Source organism: Haliotis rufescens, unplaced genomic scaffold, assembly GCF_023055435.1.
Source record: "Haliotis rufescens isolate VD_foot unplaced genomic scaffold, xgHalRufe1.0.p SCAF_23, whole genome shotgun sequence".
In the NCBI taxonomy this organism is placed as follows: Eukaryota; Metazoa; Mollusca; class Gastropoda; order Lepetellida; family Haliotidae; genus Haliotis; species Haliotis rufescens.
The window spans coordinates 1,541,761-1,563,405 of record NW_025963924.1 but is presented as its reverse complement, the minus strand read 5'-3'; the positions used below and the strand labels follow the sequence as shown (position 1 = coordinate 1,563,405).

Here is a 21,645-nt window from a genome sequence, read left to right as displayed (position 1 = left end):
GGATAGATTGTGTGAGAGAGAGAGGGGGGGATAGACTGAGAGGGGGGGCGGATAGATTGTGAGAAAGAGTGGGGGATAGATTGTGTGAGAGAGAGAGTGGGGGATAGATTGTGAGAGAGTATGTGTGCATGTGCGTGCGTGCATCTGTGTTTTCCAGCTGTAGCTGACAAAAACTGTCTTGTCGCCATTTAAAATACTTAAGATGGCATAGTGGTGATAGAGAGAGAGAGCTTTGTGCGTGTATGAGAGAGCTAGAGAGTATGCGTGCGTGTGAGAGAGTGGGTTTGTGTAGAGAGAAATATTCTAGTTGATGAGATGATGTTTGGTTGATAGGATGAAGGAACCTTGATCTACATTGAAGTTAACTGTACAAAACTTTAAACAAACGTAAGTCAATATGGGAAGGTTATAAGCCTTGATCTTGACTAAAAAATACGTTTTTCATGTATTCCAATTTTATTCATTTCACCGACAACACTTTTGAGTCCAATTTGAAACTAAAATGATATAACAACGTAACCAACCATGTCTGAAAGGAATTAATCATATCCATTGCACAATTTCCCGAGGATAAAACAACATATTGAGTAGTGGTGACGAGCTGAAAAATCTTTATAACTGATCGGCGTTTATTCCGCAAAATCTCCCTGCGTGGCCATACGATCTGGATTATGGATTTTATTTTTGTAATTAAACCAACCGTTGGTTTAATGAAACAACGGCGTTGTTTTTATGACGACTTCATATTATTTCTTTAGCTAAGGTGGGCGGTCGGTAGTCCAATGGGTAAAGTGTTCGCGCGTCAAGCCAAAGTTTCGGGTTCTGTGGCTACTGTGTGTGAAGCGCAGTTCTGGTTTCCCCACAGGGATATCAGTGATGATCCGGGTTAGAATTGGTCCTCAGCAACCAATGTTTGCCGAAAGAGGCGACTATACTAGTAAGGGGATCGGCTGGTCAGGCTCACTGGTTTGGTTAATGCATGTCATCGTATCCCAATTGCCTAGATCGATCCACATGATGTCAATCACTGGATTGTCTGGTTCAGACTCAGTTATTTACAGACCACCGTCAAAGTTGGAATATTGCGGAGTGAGGCGTTAAACAACAAACACTTTCGCACGCTTTAGCTGAGGTAACTGAGTTGGACAGTTGTTTTTTGCCATAAATTGTTCTCGTCTCTGTACGGCTGAAACATTTCTGCGCGAAGTATGATTTTAACTCATTAATTTTCAGGGGGCACGGGTGGCCCAGTCGCTGTGCAGAGTTGCGTCCCTTGGGCACGCCAGAAAACTATGATTTTGGGTTCGAATCCCGATTCGCCCCGATAATGTTTCTAGGTTTGTCAGCACCATACCCGTGCTCGTGGGTTTTCACCGAAGTGGTAAACGTCTAAGACCTGCATCACTTGGGGCTGTCCTCCCACATTAAGCTGACACGCCGTGATATAACTGGAATAATGTTAAAAGCGGCGTTTAACCCAACTCACTCACTCACTCACTCATTAATTTTCAGCATACCTATGACAGAAATATCCCAGAAAGTAAACAAAGCCAAACAGTGTTTTCTTTTGTTAGCGAAACATGGGTCTGACGAACGAGATTTCGATTTGTTCCGATTTTCGTGTATATATGCCAGGCCATGGGTCAGAAGAAATCAGAATATATATCCCGTAAAACAAATCAGGTAAACAAGTAATTATCATATAATCTAGAAATACCAGTGTTCATTTGTAAGAATAACACATTACTCATAAACAAACCTACTAGAAGCGAACGTAAAATATTTGGATTTGGATTTGTACTCGCCTGACCTTTTATAACTGCACTTGGTGACAGTATTGGGCTTTTAATGCTATACTTTGACTCGGCAAGCATTGCGACGGAAAGATCATTATCAAAAACCGATCAATAAATAGTTCGAAGAAGGCTTTTAAATACTTTAATAAGCTATCAGAGCATAACGACGATTTCTTTGTTGTTTAACGCCGCACTCAGCAATATTCCAGCTATATAACGGCTGTCTGTAAATAATCGAGTTTGGACCAGACAGTCCAATGATTGATATTGTGAGCATCGATCTACGCAATTGGGATACGATGACATGCATCAACCAAGTCGGCGAGCCTGACCATCTCCCCGAGGCAAGGGCGTTAACGGACTATAAAAGGCCATTTTTTACATCCTTGCCGAACTCGGCTGGAATTCCGGAGTTACATTTTGACGAGTTTAACAAGTCTCTGTATAGTCCAATCAAAATCGCGTAACGAACTCGACATCTAGTTCGTAATCAACGTGGGCTTCAATGTGCAGATTTCGGTCGACTGAAGTGTACCGCCAACTGGGCGTCAACAGATATTTTGCAAATCTTTTCATGTTTTTAATCAAGGTGCTCCAGTGATTTGATGCACTAGCGAGGTAAGGCCAGTTTTATTGCAAAGTAGATCTTGATTATCTATGATCTTAACTGGGCACTGCCATTTTGTTTGAAGCAATTGTAAGTGATATGAGAGGTGGAATCTGATTGGTCAATAGGAGGGACATAGAAGGGACATATCTCGCACTAGCCACTGGTGGCTTTACGATCGAGCCTGGAATTTCCAGCCTAGTTCGGCTTTTAAATTCATTAACTACGTTCCCTCAGGAAGATATACACAATCACTCACAAAAATTATGTTAATGTTTAAACGCAAATTATTCAAATGTCATTCTTGGTTTTAAAACATGAGCAAATCCATTATATGCAAAAAGGCGCAGCAATTAGGACATAAAAATGCCCAATGCCAGCCCAAACCACTTTTTTATAATTGCAATCAAAACACTTAGTTACTTCTGAAAGAAAATATTGGTTGGTTTAGATATATAATGTGTGTGGAAACTCCCGTTCAATCTTTATCTGCAGTATTTGGGATCCCTTGTCACCGCCGCCATTGCAATTTTAAAAGATCCACGAGTGTATGGTATAATTAATTTCTAGCTCAGCTTTGTTACCAGACTAGTCGATGAACAGAGTTGCGCCCCTTAGGCGTGCCAGTATCCTATGTCTAGGGTTCGGATCCCAGATCCAAACTGAATATGATTTAAGGTTTGCCAGCAACCTATCGCTGCTTTTACGTTTCATTAAGTTGGTAAACGTCTAAGATCTGCATCTCTTCGGTCTTTCATCCTCCATCAAACGGACACGCGGTGATCTAACCGAAATACTGTTAAAACTGCGTTAAACCAGCCCCACTCACTCAACTGTGTTCATGGAGCAAATATACGATGATGAATATGTAGCGAATATACGATCATGAATATGTAGTGAATATACGATCATGAATATGTAGTGAATATACGATCATGAACATGTATTGAATATACGATCATGAATATGTAGTGAATGTACGATCATGAATATGTAGTGAATATACGATCATGAATATGTAGCGAATATACGATGATGAATATGAAGTGAATATACGATCATGAATATGTAGTGAATTTACGATGATGAATATGTAGCAAATATACGACGATGAATATGTAGTGAATATACGATGATGAATATGTAGCAAATATACGATGATGAATATGTAGTGAATATACGATGATGAATATGTAGTGAATATACGATGATGAATATGTAGCAAATATACGATGATGAATAAGTAGTGAATATACGATGATGAATATGTAGCGAATATACGATGATGAATATGTAGTGAATATACGATGATGAATATGTAGCAAATATACGATGATGAATATGTAGCAAATATACGATGATGAATATGTAGTGAATATACGATGATGAATATGTAGCAAATATACGATGATGAATATGTAGTGAATATACGATGATGAATATGTAGTGAATATACGATGATGAATATGTAGTGAATATACGATGATGAATTTGTAGTGAATATACGATGATGAATATAAAGCATTGACAGATCAATGCAATCAAGAAATAAAATAAATCAAAATTATTTACGTGATGCCTTCCGCTCAGGATATCCTCCGTTTTCATTATATCGTAAATGGTAAACGTATTCCGCGAAGATAATGGCTTGTGTCACTCGTAAGATTAAGAGATGTTAATTACAGACTCTATGAATCCCTTGGTTCTGTTTCCAATTGTCCTTAATCAAAAACTGCTTTTAATTTCCGTTGCACCAAGCGAATTATCTCGGCCTTGTAAATAGTCCGTCATGGTATTCCAGGGTAAGTAACCAGGTTGTCATGCCAGGCTCCAATCGATGCCACAGACACGGTGTGTTTGTTCTGCCTTTACACGTGAAGTGCTGCGAGCCATTAAGGTATAAATGCTCAGCGGAATAGACATATTCTTGTGGCAAAAAAAACCAGGATAATATCGATTGCATTTTTGATTGAGTTAGAGACCCATGACCAGTTCTTATCGTTAGCTCTATTATGTCTTTATACATTCTAATTTGCTGTGGGTGTTTGGGTATGTGCGCATGCGCATCTTGTTGTCCCATGGCGTTGTTAGAGATCATGTTAATAGATTTATTTGGTTGCATTCTCAAGGTGATCGACTGGGTAAGCGAGCTGAAGACCCTTGCTAAATGTAAACGTCTGTTGGACTGTATTGTGTCACGTGATATTGTAGGACCAATCGGCCAACATGGATGCTTTCCATAGAGACAAAGAAGACTCGGCTCTTAATGTAAGAATTGGGACAACTTGTGGCCTGGGCCTCTACCAGGTCTCAGGTTAAACACTCGCACGTTTTGTGCGCGTTAACTGTTCATCTGTGAATTTTTTCTTCGTATATTCTTCGTATATACATATATATATATGTAGTCACTTATTCAAGTCTTTTATTCTGAACATATTCATAGGATACTTGTAGACAACAACTTATTGAAGATATAGTTCCAACATGATTACTGTAAACAAAAGCACAAGGGTACATCAACTAGAGTGATCCCCTCATATATATCTGCAAACTCCTTTGTCACTATCACATACCACGATCACATTACTAGTTGACACGGGTTTTTTCCCGCACTCCCCCTCCCCCAGACACCCCTCTCCCATCCCCCTCCCCCGAACCACCACCACCACCCTTAACCGACAGAGGAAACAAGAAAGGATCAGCAGGGGAGGGGGTGGGTGTCGAGGGTCACGTCTTGGTATCAATAAGCGGGATTATCCGTTATTCAACACTCAACGCAGATTGTATAATAAACACTAGGGTGGCTTCTTATTTTAAGTGGGTTTTCACCGTAAGGCGGACATTGAAGCAGGTAGTGACAGGTCAGTTTTCAAACTATCGTGTTTATCTATGCATGATTGGACCTCTGTGTCAAACAGCTGCCTCTTATGTCAGATTTATGTTCGAGTTTAAAGAATCAGACTGTTGGTTCTCGGAATGCCGGCAGCAGTACGATATGGTCCAGTAGATTAAGCGGATTGTCTGTGTCTGTTCACTCCAATGCCGGCTATAGCCCGCTCCAATGGAGCTACACGTGGCCCGGTGTGTGTGAACTGTGTCCAGGTGGTCTACCCCCGCTATGCCCCCACGTAACGGTTGCTTGAGGACCCGTGAAGATCCGGAAGAACAGGTCTTCAGCAACCCATGCTTGCCTAAGAGGCGACTATACTTGTCGTAAGCTATATGACGGCGTTCATGAAATAATAAAGTCTGGACCAGACAATCCAGTGATTTACATCATGAGCATCGATCCACGTACTTGAGATACGATGACATGCCTCAACCAAGTCAGCGAGCCTGAGAGGAGACTAACGGGATCGGACGGTCGGGATCGCTGACTTGGTTGAATGCATGTCATCGTATCCAAATTGCGTAGATCGATGCTCATGATATCAATCACTGGATTATATGGTCCATACTCGATTATTGACAAACCGCCATCATATAGCTGGAATATTGCCGAGTGCGGCGTTAAATAACAAATAAAAATACAAAAACAAAAAAGACAACAAGGGCACATTCGTTGATCGACAGGAAGGTTCTCATATCACCCGGTTTCAATTCGAATGGGAGAAACATCGAACCAAAAGTTAGCGAGGGCGCTTTTAAAGCTTCAGGACATTAATATTTGTTTGTTTGTTTATTTGTTGTTAAACGCCGCACTCATCAATATTCCAGCTACATGACCAGACAATCCAGTGATAGCCATCGTGAGCATCGATCCACGCCATTGGGATCTTCATGTTCTTTAACGGTGTTGGTCAATAACCATTCTGACCAAGAAACCCCCTGTCGATCAGCCCATATTTTCAGTACATCATTCCAACTGATTTCATGATGTGTATATAAATTACATTGATAGATGTGGTATAGACTAGATTCTTAACTTCACCACCTGTGTTGTTTTAGAGATCACAACACTCCACTGCTTCCGTATCTTAAACGTTCGATTCTCCACATGGGTACAGTGTGTGAAGCTGGAATTGCTGGAATATTGCTAACATCGACGTAAAACTCAACGTATTCACCCAACTGTAGCTGCCGGTGTAGCCAGACCAACGAATTGCATACGACTGGGTCACCCGTGCCCCCCAAGGAATCGGTGGAAAGATTTATTGCCTGTGTGACGAAAAGGTGAAAAAACACATACAGTATATACGATTATTTATTCATCGTACTGAGCAGCAACGAATCAGACCAAAAACAAGAACTATTTTGATTTTGTTCATTCTTGAACGTTCATTAGAATAGTACTCGATAAAGAACTGCATCGTTTTCGTATATTTGCTCTATTTAGTCAATTCAAGACATTCGGACTTTCCTCACACATTAAGCTGACATGCCGTGATATGACTAGAATATTGTCCAAAGCCGTCTGAAACTGTTTGAGCTTTCACTGTAAAAAGGGCCGGCGTCCTATTTGCTGAATAAAGCATTCATTCACACTGTTCAAAGCGGCGTTAATTCCAACTCACTAACTGAACCAAGAGCATCAAAGAATTATGACCACACGGACTTCCATACAACTGTAATTGAGCAGGTCTCCGGCACAGCACAACATGACGCAGCTATTGGCCCGTTGATTAACATTGGGTGGTGCAGTAGCCATACCTTCAAACACACCCATGAACAGCACAACATGACGCAGCTATTGGCCCCTTGATTAACATTGGGTGGTGCAGTAGCCATACCTTCAAACACACCCATGCGTGAACGTAAGCAATGAGCCTCTAAACTTCTAAACATAATACACTCTTTTTTGCCGTGTATATCGGAACGAGGAATTAAGAGAATGTAATCGTTCAACGATAATGGCTTCAGTCACGTGGTGCAGTCAAGCATGGTGGTGTTTTCTCAAACTGGAATTGGTATAGATTAATTACATCAGAGAATAGTTTCTGGTAAGTCCTACGGGACACGAACCGCTACAGGGTGTTATAAAAAATGTGTCAATCGTGCAAGAATAACACATGGACGTCAAGACGTTCTCCAGCTCGCTTGCACAATTTTGTCGGAAATAGTTTGTGACATCGCGTTATTATTACATCAGGAGCACGGCTGGCCCAGTCGCCTAAGGCGCCGCAATTCACTGTGCAGAGTTACGTCCCTTGTGTATGCCATGATTATATGGTAGAGTGTTCGAATCTTAGGTTGCCCTGATAATGAGCATTGGTTTGTCAGCACCATACCCACTCTCGTGGGTCTCACCAAAGAGGTAAAATACCTGCATCACTTCGGGCTCTCATCCTCCCGCATCTTGCTATGATGTAACTGATATACATGGCCAATCTAGTGTGCGGTCGGGTAGCCTAGTGGTTAAAGCGTTCGCTCGTCACGCCGAAGACCCGGGTTCGATTTCCAAAATGGGTACAATGTGTGAAGCAAGCCCATTTCTAGTGTACCCCGCCGTGATATTGCTGGAATATTGCTAAAAGCGGCGTAAAAAACATACTCACTGACTCACATGGCCAAGCTGTTTGGCCGGGATGTGAGAACAAATATTTAATGCCCCTGGCGAAGGCACAAGGGACCTGACGTCTTTGGCACCGTAATTCTTTGTGTGAGTGAGTGAGTGAGTTGGGTTTAACACCGCTTTTAACAGTATTCCAGTTATATCACGGCGTGTCAGCTTAATGTGGGAGGAAAGCCCGAAGTGATGCAGGTCTCAGACGTTTACCACTTCGGTGAAACCCACGAGCACGGGTATGGTGCTGACAAACCTAGAAACATAATCGGGGCGAACCGGAATTCGAACCCACAATCATAGGTTTCTGGCATGCCCAAGGGACGCAACTCTGTACAGCGAATCGCGGCGCCTTAGACGACTGGGCCACCCGTGCCCCTGATTTGTGTGAAGAGTTGTGAGTGCCCGAATCTTCTGATTGTGGGTTCGAATTCTAGATTCGCCCTGTTTATGTTTCAAGATTCATCAGTTACATTACAGAGCTCGTGGAAAACGTCTAACGTATAACCTCCCTCCCTCCCTCACTCCCTCACTCACTCCGCAATGAGCATTCAACAATTAGGGGAAATGTAATTTATTACAATGGCAAATATGTGAAATCTGAAAACTTTGTGAAGTTTTATAGGTCAAAAGTCATACCCCACAATTCTAGCTTTTGATAAATGGTCCGATGTGATGTTGAGTTCCTTCAGGCGAAACTTCATGTAAATGCGATAATGCCAATACCATAATAGATAATTGCCTCACCGACAGAGCTAAAACTGTTTTAGAGCAGAGACAATATTGACAGGCTGCCTGTTAAATACAACACGTGTTTGCAGACAAAGAATGTATTGTCAAATGATGCTGCTGTGTATATTATTAGCCTCGCTTGTAATGATCAGTGATGTTCAAAGCGTTCTGACGAACGTAATACAGTAACCATTGTTTAACCGGCGTACATTTAAACCATACATGTCCAAATAGTCAAAGACAAATCTAGGTAATCTAGTTAACCTTAATAAATACATATCACCCGAAAAAGCACCATATATTTCCATATAATATTGCAACTGTTTAAAATGGCATCCTTCATTATATCTGTGACGAAATACGTTTGTTTTTGTTTACAGAATGACATACTCACATTTGAAATACAAATTTTGGTTTGTTTGTTGTTTAACGCCGCACTCATCAATATTACAGCTATATGACCCCGGTCTGGAAGTAATCGAATCTGGACCAGACAATCCAGTGACTGACATCATGGGCATCGATCCACGCAGTTTGGATGCGATGACATGCATCAACCAAGTCGGCGAGCCTGATCACCCGATCCAGTTATAATTAGTCGCCTCTTACGACAAGCATAGTCACCTTTTCCAGCAAACATGGGTTGCTGAAGACCTATTCTACCCTGGAACTGCACAGGCTGTTGCATAAGCGCCTGGAGAGTTTTTTGCATTGGGTCGCGTTCTAAGTGGTAATAACTGCATCGCGAGGGTTATTTTTTGTGTTAAAAGATCAATGTTAATTGCATGTCAGGGTGTAATGGATTCCGACATTGCATTCCCTATTGTTCGACTTCAATAAACCATCCTTCCATGACGCAAACAAATTCATCGTTTCCTTACATAAATATTCACGTTAATTCATATTGATTCATCTTCATTTCTTACAACGATACTGAATTGAACAATGGTTTCAAATGATAATCCCAAACTCGACAGACTGGAAACGTGACAATACTGAGACAATCCTAATAGCTGTTTAACCCATATTAACGACATCAGGTCGTACACCGTAACAGATATTCTATTACTTTTGTTTTATTAATAGTGAGTATATCACAACGAAACAATCCAAATATCCATACATTGATTCAATAATTGAAAGACAGTGCGCAGTCGGAACAATATAAACCGCGTATAGAAAATATACAATTGAAAAATTAATTTGACTAAAACATTACAAACGTTATGAAAACGTTACTAAGCTAAAAGGCCCGTGAAGATCCAGGGTAGAATAGGTCTTCAGCATCCCATACTTGCTGTAAGAGGCGACTATGCTTGTCGTAAAAGGCGACCAGCGGGATCGGGTGGTCAGGCTCGCTAACTTGGTTGATGCATGACATCGATCCCAGTTGCGTGGATCGATGCTCACTGGATTGCCTGGTCCAGACTCGATTATTTACAAACCGCCGTCATATAGCTGGAATATTGCTGGGTGTGGCGTTAAACAACAAACAAACAAACAACTGCCAGAAGGATAATTAAGGGTTTTTAAGAATTTTAGGGATAATTAATATTTTCGATTAAATCCCAGATCCCCAACAAACAAACACACTAGGCTGAAAACAGTCGCCAAAAAAACTGCAAACTGAAGGTCCACAACACAACTATGATACCCGTGTCAACTACGTCACCGTCGAATAACCATGTCTTGTTTTTGTCATATTAGCCACTATGAAACATAGTTGTATACTTTCTTTTGCCCTTCAGTTTAGTCCGGTATAACGGGGTTTCACTGTGTTTCAAATGGCCATTCCTTCACACCGTGTTACCCCGTGACAGTCGGGGACTGAAGTGGCCCCTAATACCCCATCCTTGTCGAAAGAGCTGAATAAAATGGTAAAATGATCAGGAATTGTGGTGTGCCCATACTATCAATCACTGGTTTGTCAGACCCAGACTGGTTTTTTAACAACCGTCGTGATATGCTAGGGTAATGATGACCGTGACGTTAAATAGCAACAACTCACTCACACGATATACAATAGTTTCAGATTATTCATCTTTCAAGCTGATTAATTAAATCAAACAGTCAACGCAATTAGGAATTTAAAAAAACAAACTCAATCGAATGGAATGACTGGAAACTTGCGTATTCAAATACAACTTGACATCAATACAACTCTTAATGACAGAATCCCCGCCAAGTGATTGAGTGTGCCCTAGACGCGTTGCTCTGGTTCAATAATATACGGCTCAGCCAAGGTTAACAATACCTATGTGACTAGAACACCGCACTGTTGAGCGAAGGGCGCTCCAGTCGTACGTCCGTCATTCAGTTAATCCACTCCCAGTTATAACCCGCGGAAGGTGATAATCCACAGGATATAAATCTCCAGTCGACTCGGGGTTCCTGTCTGACATAAGCCAGGCTATTTAAGCCGTGTGTCCACTGTCTGTGGAACGGAACACATTCTCTGTGGAAAAGCGAGGATGGCGCGCATGGGAGGGACGCTTGTGCTTTTCTGCTATTATTTGATCACCGTGGCGTTCAGGTGAGTAACATTGTTCTTATTTGTGTTATGAAATACTTGTCTGTTTGAACCTGCTTAACGTTGATTTCATCAGGTTAACGCTAAACGTGTTTTGACAGTTGTTTGTTTGTTTACATGTTGCGAGGACCATGAAACCTACATTTAAACGTACAAAAGACAGTGACGTCAGTTTTAAATGTCAACCCATTTATATTTATACAACCTGACAATAGTAGATACATATATACTGCAAATGTATTCATTATGAAATCTGTTGTATGTCGCATGTGACCTACATACGCTCATAAAATTATGTAAAGATAGTCATGTATAGAAGTGTGTAATATGTATGGGTCGTAGAATATATAACGAATAGCGTACCTTGGACGCGTAAAAGAAAAGGACCTGTTCTAAGATAATAAAAACAAACAAAACATTTAATAATAAACAGCCCGGCGAATGAAAACATGCACCCACGTTTCATGGTGGCTAAAAATGAAACAAACAAGAAATGGTTATTCTGTTATGATGTATTTGATACGGGTATCATAGTTGTGTTTTGGACGCTAAGCTTGCAGTGTTTCCACGACTGTTTTAGCCTAGTCACGTTTTGATAACGTTTGTAATGTTTCGGTCAAACCCAGTTTCAAATTGCTACTTTTTTGCCTGGCAGTTGTAGTAAACTACGGTTATGACGAACTGAAAGGGACCACAAATTTTAGTTCGTTATAACCGTAGTTTGTTATAAGCATATATACAGCATAGGTACAGCAAATGGCCGCGACCCCAAAAACAGTTCGTTATATCCGCCAGTTCGTTATAAGCGTGTTTGTTATAAACGTAGTTTACTGTAATATATAATACAAATCATTATAGAAACTCATGTCTATTTATTATTTGAGCAATGTTCAGAATACCCGAGCTTGTTGCTGTTACGAGCTTTAATGTCAGTGTCAATTTTAAATGAGTAACTTTTGGAATTCAATCGTTGAATTATCTATAATGCCGTATAATACGCGCAGATTAAAGCTAGTTCAATTCATTATTCAATACCGAAAGTAAATGAATATCACCAGCGCACTTGCTTAGCTTACCAATCACATGAAACTGCCCGGTATTGAATAGGACAGAGCAACCAACAAAACAATCGTGCCATTTGATTCAAAATGAGACGTAATTTATAACGGGCGTCTTCAATCTAATAGGCACTTGGCATGCTAGGACTTTTGTGATGGGTGATTGAACACTTACATTACGGTGTCGCTTCGGGTAAGAAGCCATAGAATTAAAATTTACCTGTTTGATTTTCCCTGTTGAATGTGTAACTCTCACGTGTTTCACCTGTATTCTCACCTATGTTCTCACCTGTATTCTCACCTTTTTACATCGACCAGCGGCAATCGTTTCTCGCGGTTGTGTATCAGTAATCATTGGCCTTCATAATGCCCGTATGCAGTAAGCGCTGCACAATTTTATTTTTTGTTTATTTGTTGTTTAACGCCGCTCTCAGCAATATTCCAGCTCTATAACGGCTGTCTGTAAATAATCGAGTCTGGACCAGACAGTCCAGTGATTGACATCATGAGCATCGTTCGACGCAATTAGGACACAATCGCTTCACAATTGACCGTATTGTGTAGGGTCGGGACACGTCATTGCGATCCAAGTATACTAATAATGGACGTTGCACATATATACTGACATGTTTATTTAAGCCATCTACATTTGTATTGCATAATTATTCTACGTTATTCAATACTATACAGATCAAGACGTTGTCGTTGAAAATAGAACGCGTGCATATTGTACATTTATTACAAGTTGATTTTTCCATGACCTTTCATTGATATGAATGGGATTTGATTTTTCCCGAATATACATACGAGCTCGGCAATACAATTATTTGAATGTCATAAAATGTAGATTGATTGTCGGTTATTAGCAAACTTGCGTCGGTGTGCAGGTATTTCAAGAGATATTATAGCGTATGGCAATAGTTTGAGAAAGACACGACTAACAGGATCTCGTTAGTCAGACTCGGTATGATATAATATGAATTGGAACTGATTTTACACGAATATTTGGACATACGAGCCCAGCAATATATTTATTTGAATAATGTAGCGTATGGCGTTGGTTTGAGTAAGAAACGACTGATGATCGGGCGGTCAGACTCGGTCACTTGGTTGATATATGTCATCGTATCCCAAATGCGTTAATCGATGCTTATGATGTTAATCGCTGGATTGTCTGGTCCAGTCTCATTGTTATTATTTACAGACATCCGGCATATAGCTGGAATGTTGCTGAGTTCGGCGTTAAACAACAAACAACAAACATGACATAAATAAATGTGTTGTGGTTCCAAAATCCCATTTTTGAAGACCCCATTTGAGAAACAAATAAATTGTATTGCTGCTGACTACAAAAATATTATAACTCAATAGCCTGTCTGCAACATTCACCAGAATATTAAAAATATACCAAATGGTCGATTCTTAAGGCCTACCATCCTCAGGAACAGACTGTTTCACAGAAGAGAGAAAATCGAATGTGTACATCCATGTGCTGGTTATTGCTTCAAGTATAGGGTATAGCGTCAGGACTCAAACGGATTTAATACCTCGAAACCTTCAAATTCAATTTAGCACCGTCCAATTAACACGTGGCATAGCTCTACATTGAAAACAGGGTAAACCCAAAGCTGAATCCACAAGATATCTTCTTAAGAAACTGTGCTGGTATGTATTTGGGTGGGGATTGAAAAACCGTAAACGTTTTGGTATTCAAAGGCTCCCTCGTAATTTTAAGTGAGGGAGTTTTTTCAGCGCCGCGTTGAGCAGTATTTCCGTTATATAACGGCGTGCCAGCTCGACATATTATAATGCCACACTCAGCAATATTCCATTCATATGACGGCGGTCTGTAAATAATCGGGTATCCAGGGATTGATATTATGAGCATCGATCAACGCAGTTGGGATACGATGACATGCATCAACCAAGTCAGGGACCCGAACAAGCAGAGTTAACGTTAACCGGATCTTCACGGGGTAACCGAATAGATCTTCAGCAACCCATGCTTGCGGTTAACGTTGACTCTGATTGTTGTAAGAAGCGACTTACGGGATCGGGTGGGCAGGCTCGATCAGCTAACCAAGCATAATTTTTGTGTTTATAATTCCGAAAGTAATGTTAGGCCACGCCCACTTAGAAACTACTGTTTCCTGATTGGCTGATAATAGAAATTTACACAGTTTGCACAACGTTTTCTACGTTTATACCTCCAAGAAAGCAAATAATATTAAAGTCAGTTCTTAAGCATTCTGATATGCGTCAGGGAAAATTAACTTTGGATTGTTGATATATATCACTCAACTTTGATTAAGGTTTTGTATCCCTGGTTGGAGTTCAATACATGTTACTTTGAACTTCTTGTCATTTGCTTCAAATGGAAGGGGTAAAATGTCAGTTTTGTCAATAAAAGCGACAAAAAACATTTCTGTAACCATAACAAATCCATAAGAGTACTGTACGATTCCAACGATATGATCATGTGAGGGGATATTGAAATATTGATTTTTAATTTTTTTATTTATGGATGTTTATACCAGGTGTTCGCGAATAGCTGAGCGTACTCTGCCCCACCGGTGGCGAGCAATGCCACCTTGTTTGCCTCTCAGAGTTGTGTGTTATCGCAATGGATGTAGTTCTATTATATCTGAGGTTGCGTTCAAAGCATTTTATTTCGGGTTCTGCCCTAAGTTCAGCCCGGGGCTAGTATAAATTTCTGTGGGCTCGTACAAATTTCCAAATTTCCCCATTGTTCAACATTACAAAGGCAATTTTTCTTTTAAATATCTCTTAAATTTAGTTCTAACCCTGAAGTTATGTATACACTTGTCAGAGGGGTACTCAAAGTACGTGATCTAGACTACCACTTCATTTTGCGGAAGCCTCGGTGGCTGAATGGGTTAGATCGCTGACTTTGTGTGCTGGCGATTAGGTGCCTCACTCTGGCAAGTGTGGGTTCGAATCCCGGACGGGACTCAACCCCATAAAAGTACGAGAATCTGTATTTTACTAAGAAAGCGTTATCCCAAATATAACATTTGTTACACCTGAAGCTATGGTTGTTCAACACTGGCTCACTCAGGATGAAGTCCTCAAGCCTGTTTAGCAGGGACCTGGTAACCTTAAGTGACTCAGTTGACACAAAGTTGAATAATCAAATGCCCGTTCATGTCAAGTCTCTCGACGTCGCCTTTAGAGTTGGTGCATATTGGTTCACTGTCTCCTGGGAGATAACGGTAAAAAAGACCAAACGCTTTAACACTGTGAAATATTTATCACCAGAGCTCGGCATGTTCATTGCACTAGTTGCCTTGTCAATGCCGTTAATAATGTTGTTTGCAAATATTGTTTCAAAGGACGCTTCAAACTTAAAAAGTTCAAACGATCACCATCTTTATTAGTGAGTGAGTTGGGTTTAACACCGCTTTCAACAGTATTCCAGTTATATCACAGCGTGTCAGCTTAATGTGGGAGGAAAGCCCTTAGTGATGCAGGTCTCAGACATTTACCACTTCGGTGGTACGGGTATGGTGGTGACAAACCTAGAAACATAATCGGGGCGAACCGGGATTCGAACCCACAATCATAGGTTCCTGGCGTGTCCAAGGGACGCAACTCTGTTCCCGACATGGGTTCAATGTGTGAAGCCCATTTCTGGTGTTCCCCGCCTATTGCTGGAATATTGCTAAAAGCGGCGTAAAACCAAACTCATTCACGAGAGAATATTTTAATAGAGGAATCCAATTCAAGTCCGGAATTATTTAGCAAGTCTAAATTGTCTCAGCTATGAAATTAAATGACATAACTTTTTGTCTGAGACTAAACTTTAGTCAAGGGATTTCCTCCCACGTGAAGCTAGCTCGCCATGATATAACCGAAAACTGTTCAATGTCACTTCAAAGTCTACTCAACTCATGGTCATGGGTCATTAATCCCACTGACTGCAATCTTACATCACGTGAACTGAAACCGACACGGCCAACTGGTTAACACATTATTTTGGCCCAGTGCAGTTTCCCTGGGGCCGTTCCACAAAGGGTCTTACAACTAGTGCTGCATGCACTACTTACTTTTTAAGCTGAGATAGTCCTAACACTAAGGTCGCTTTGTGGAACCCCCACTAATCAGACACCAGAAGAAAGAACAAGAATGGACCAGCATGATGAGGTCACCGTTAGGGCGATTAGTTCTCTCAACCGTTACCGTTATTCAACATTCCGACAGGATTAACCGTGAGAAAGTTTTGATTGGCATCCAAAGGTAGAGACTGAAACTCATCGAGCGTGTTATTGTGTAGGCGAGACTAAATAAATATCTTTGTTTTAACGGATGACTTTGGAAGTAGACAACCTTTTTCAGGAGTCTGAACTTTATTAATGTTTTCACGATTTGTCGGGGACAGTCTATGTTTTCGCAAAAGTCCCAGCATTTCCGAGGATATTGGTGTTTGATAATTGACTCATTATGTCCAGCAATAGTGAGTGAGTGAGTTTGGTTTTATGCTGTTTTTAGCAGTATTCCAGCAATATCACGGACACCAGAAATGGGCTTCACACATTGTACCCATGTCGTGTCCAGCAATAGATGAATCACGGGGTTTAACGAAGCCTTTTAACAGACTAGGTGTATTTTAGTCGGTGTTTTGATGGGAGCATACAAGTATTACAAAAGTGTTGGTGCACAAATCACAAGAATGGCTAACATTTAGTATTCCAACAGCAACAAAGCGGATCAAGTAAAATAAATGTACCAAAATATGTCACCGGAAAGGATATCCCCGTCGTGCACCGAAATGGTAGGCAAGCGTGCTGCATTGGGTAGATCTTTGTTTGTTTGTTGTTTTACTCCACACTCAGCAATATCCCAGCTATGTGACTGCGGTCTGTAAACAATTGAGTCCGGAGCAGACAATCCAGTGATTGATATACTGAGCATCGATCCACGCAATAGGGATGATGACATGCATCAACCAAGTCAGCAAGCCTGACCACCCCGTTAGTCGCCTCGTACGACGTATAGTCGCTTTTTACGTCAAGCATTCGTTGCTGAAGACCTATTCTAACCCGGATCTTCACGGGTCTCAGGGGTAGACCCGGGAGTTTTAAAGTTTGTTTGGTAGGGGAAGGTGTGGGTGTCTAAATCAGACCACGTGTTGTATTGTCGCCCTTTGATTCAAGTGAAAACAATTATTCAAAGGGCGACAATGCGACAAATGGTCAAATGTGGCGTTGTCGCATTATCGTGCTTTTGTAATTTTTGCTTGTTATAGTACGGGCGTCAACGCGACAATGTCCCTTCCAGTATTCCATAACATACATCCTGCAATTGTATAACGGGTCGCGTCAGAAGCTGGCCTCGTGTTAATGCAAGCTTTTATGCCCTGGTGACTCGCCTGTGTCCGAGAAGAACTAATGCAACTAAATTCCAAACAGAATCAACGTTGACATTGAACGTCGATAATAACGTTTCATTGTCCAATTGTGTACTCCGTATCAGGATGTTTGCTGAACACCAATGCGTGTGTGGGTAATACTGAGTGTGTAATGTCGTGTTCTCTAGTATCATCAAGTGCCAAACAATGAAAAAAGGCGACCTGACAACTGAACCCGAGCACCTGCATAATCCGTGCAGTCTATAACAACAGGTTCGTCCGTGGACTACAGTGCAACTGTATCCTCATGGCGCATGGGGCCCGTGAAGATCCGGGTTGGAAAAGGCCCATGCTTGCAGTTAAAGGCGACTGTGCTTGTCGTGAGTGGCGACTAACGTGAACGGGTGGTCAGGCTCGCTGACTTGGTTGATGCATGTCATGGTATCCCAATTGCGTAGATCGATGCTTATGATGTCAGTCACTGGATTGTCTGGTCCATACCCGATTATTTCCAGACCGCTGTCATATAGCTGGATTATTGCTTGGGTGCGGCGTTAAACAACAAACAAACAAACAAACAGACAAAACATGGCGCATGGACGAATATATATTGAGCATGATCCCCACGTGCAGCGTCTCACTCACTACCACGGTCCCCTGTTCAGTGGAAATGGAATCTTCCAGAACGCCATATTTTCCTAAAACAGGTCCCGCCCATTTTAAGTAGCAGTTTGTCTTGAAGTACAGGGCCGAATCTCGCAACGGTCCTCTTTGTTCAGTCGAGGGAGTTTGGATTTGATATTATTTTTGTAGAAAAAAAAACTTCTATATGAAAGCATGAAATTGTTATGAACAAAATGTCTGCCACTTGGGGATAAATTGGCCGATGACAGAGCTTGATCACCTTATAGCTGGACAATGACGTCTTCTCGTGACTAAGTGTATAGTGTCTATCGCGGGTACTACAATGAAGCAAAACACGCGTGAGTGGTTTTATTGGCGTCTTTGTAAAACAACAAAAGATATCTCCTAATATATACTTCTGAAGATACAATAGATTGACGTATTTTGTAATATAAAATACAGGCAGTTGGTCCGTCTTGTGACAGCATGGTCCGGATCAAATTGCCAAGTCATATGTTCAGATGGCTGAGGTTGCATTTTAAGGCTTGCAAAACCTTGGCTCATATGTTGTAATGTATATGCAAGGTTTAGATACATGTTGTATGGAGACGTTGGCGGTCTGTGTCACCGTGGCTCGTGTTTACCCATGTCATGGTCTCATGCCGCTCTGTTCCCCGGCTTTATTTTCGACACCGCTCGGCAAAGTCCGGCGGGCGTCATTGGTGAGGTCATTCTGTGTCAGAGAATTAATGGCCCAACTATTTCATTCTCTGATGATCTAATGACACTTTCAAATCATGTATTGACTGTATGTGATATCTAGGCGCTTCAGTCTGTTGTATTCCCCGGCGGTCCAGGAGAAAATGTCACCTCCGACGTCCGCGCGCAGTATATTTAAAGACTTTCGAGATCTGGTAATTTCCCCCCTCCAGACTTCGTTCAATCGTTCACGATTTTCTCGCTATTGGAGTGGTCACGGTCGGAACTCAGGTTTCGTCGGCAAGTGGGTTCGGGGCTATGTCGATCTAGATTCTGACTTAGTCTGGTTGCACTGAACTAAACTTAGTTACTAGGGTTTGTAATACTTAGTTTTGCTTGTAATCTGTGGATAATCAACCTTCCCTTATGTTTCTAAATTTGTCAGCACCATACCCGTGCTCGTGTGTTTCACCGAAGTGGCAAACGTCTGAGACTTACATCACTTCGGGCTTTCCTCCCACATTAAGCTGACACGCCGTGATATAACTGGAATACTGTCAAAAGCGGCGTTAAACACAACTCACTCACTGTTTTCGTACAATAAGACTGTTATGAATACAACATACAAAGGTACACAGAAGAATATTGATTGTTTCCGGTTTCCATGACAACGTCAGTGAAGGAATGTCTAGGTGACATAGGTGACCTCAACGGAGGTCATTCCATTAACTCTAACAAAGTATCTTTAAGAATAATAAATATACATGAGGCCAAAGTAGTTGCACTTAAAAGCCTACTGTAGTCCCAGCAAATGTGATGCTAGTCCATCAAATGCAACTTTGTTTTACTAAGAATTGATTACGTACATCAATCTATCTGTAAAAGAAAACCCTTTTAGAAGCCACAATATCTTAATGTAAAATAAATCACGAACTACAATACCCTGATTAAGACTGAATAGCCCATTTCTGAGTGATAAACAATATGTCGGTTTGCAATATTAAACTGGGCGGCAAAAGAAAGTATAGGTCGAGTTCAATGATCGATAAAAAAAATACCAAGAAGAGGTTTTGTTGTGAATTATAATTTTATATCATCTAGGGAGGGGTAACAAATGATTGATCAACCACAGTTTGAATTAAATTGTGCAATCACAGGTAATGTAAGCTCAAGGTAAACAATGGTGGGGTAAGAAATTTCATTTTCAAAAGTTGTCTGAAATGTCACCAAAAAATTGTCAGACACACAACAAGTTCATTGTCGACACAGTTGCCTCCAATTGCGTGTATGACCTCCAGCTGCCTCAATGCATGCTGTGATACGCCGCCTCATCGATGACGTCAGTCTTCTGATGACGTTGACTGGAATCCGTTGACACTCGTCTCTCAGGGCCTGCTGCAATTCTTGTCTGTTGACGGGAGGCTGATGGCGTGCTCTAATCTGTCTGTCAAGATGGTCCCACAGGTGTTCAATAGGATTCATATCGGGTGAGTGGGAAGGCCAGGGCAAAACGTCAACGTTCTGCTGGTTTAGAAAGTTCCGAGTCAGTCTTGCAGTTTGGGGCCTGGCATTGTCGTGTTGAAACAATGTCCCCTGCTGTTGGTTTTGTAAGAACGGAAGCACAACTGACTGCAACACTTGGTCTCTGTACTGCACAGCGTTCAGGTTTCCCTGTATAATCACAAAATCAGTCTTCTGATCACCACAAGCACCGCCCCACTTCATGACATCTCCCCCGCCGAATGGATGGACCTCTCGAATACACGCATGAGCCAAATGTTCCCCTCTGCGTCGATAAACTCGTTCTCTGTCGTCATTTCGAAACAAGTTAAACCGACTTTCATCAGTAAACAGCACTCGACGCCAATTTCTTACTTGCCAGCGTCGAACCTGCCTCGCCCATCGCAGTCTCAGGCGTCGATGTTGAGCAGTCAGTACCATTCCTCAGAAAGGACGATACGCTCGGATTCCAGCAGCACGCTGTTGCTGTCGTCGCCGTCGCCGTTACGAATCTGGTTCGCAGGTGAATGAGCCGTATCTGACCGTCTTCCAGTGGTGTTGTCACTCGTGGTATTCCGGTTCTAGGCCTGTCCTGTGTCAATGGTGTACAACCAAACCTTCTGGCAGTTTGGACCTCTGCTCCTGTGACAGTCGTGGCATTTTTTTTGTGCGCTTTCATCACGTGTTGTTATACCCTGCAGACGAACGCATGTATGCAGCTAACATGCACGTGCAGTTTATGCCATGGGCGGGAAACCTGTTTCGCCATTTTTTTGTCACCGCACGAGCGCCATCAAGGGTGGCACGTTCGGGTGAGGTGTTTTTTGGTACCTGTTCCTGGGCAGTCATATTCCCAATACCAACTTTCCACTAGATATCGCTGTTTTTAGGAAAATTACAAATTGCCAACCTATACTTTCCTTTGCCGCTTGGTTTACTTTCTTCATTTTAATATTTGTTAGACGAAAACATATTGTTATGGAATAATTATTCATTCAATATGTATTTTAATTGTCATAAAATAAATATATTTTTATGCAAAGCCTTGCCATGTACTGAGATGCGTAAATTGAAATGAAGCAATATATCGACTTGTTTAATTGTCATAAAATGAATTTTCAATTTAAATTAATTTAATGCAGACAATAAACGTGTCATATTAGGATAGGTAAGCACTGTCAAGTACTAAATACGTAAATGTAGAAATAACGCGATATGTAATTTATGT

General features: G+C 41.4%; 1 protein-coding gene across 1 annotated transcript in view; it reads left to right on the top strand.

Annotated features, from left to right (window-relative positions):
- The first annotated feature begins 10,824 nt into the window (after positions 1–10,824).
- The window catches only part of LOC124140149 (glycine receptor subunit alpha-2-like), a 37,211-nt gene continuing 26,390 nt past the window's right edge, over positions 10,825–21,645 (top strand). The window contains exon 1 of the mRNA XM_046507560.2: positions 10,825–11,171. Within this exon, the coding sequence (XP_046363516.1) occupies positions 11,110–11,171 (62 nt within the window). The 5' untranslated portion in view covers positions 10,825–11,109. The remainder of the gene's footprint in view (positions 11,172–21,645) is intronic.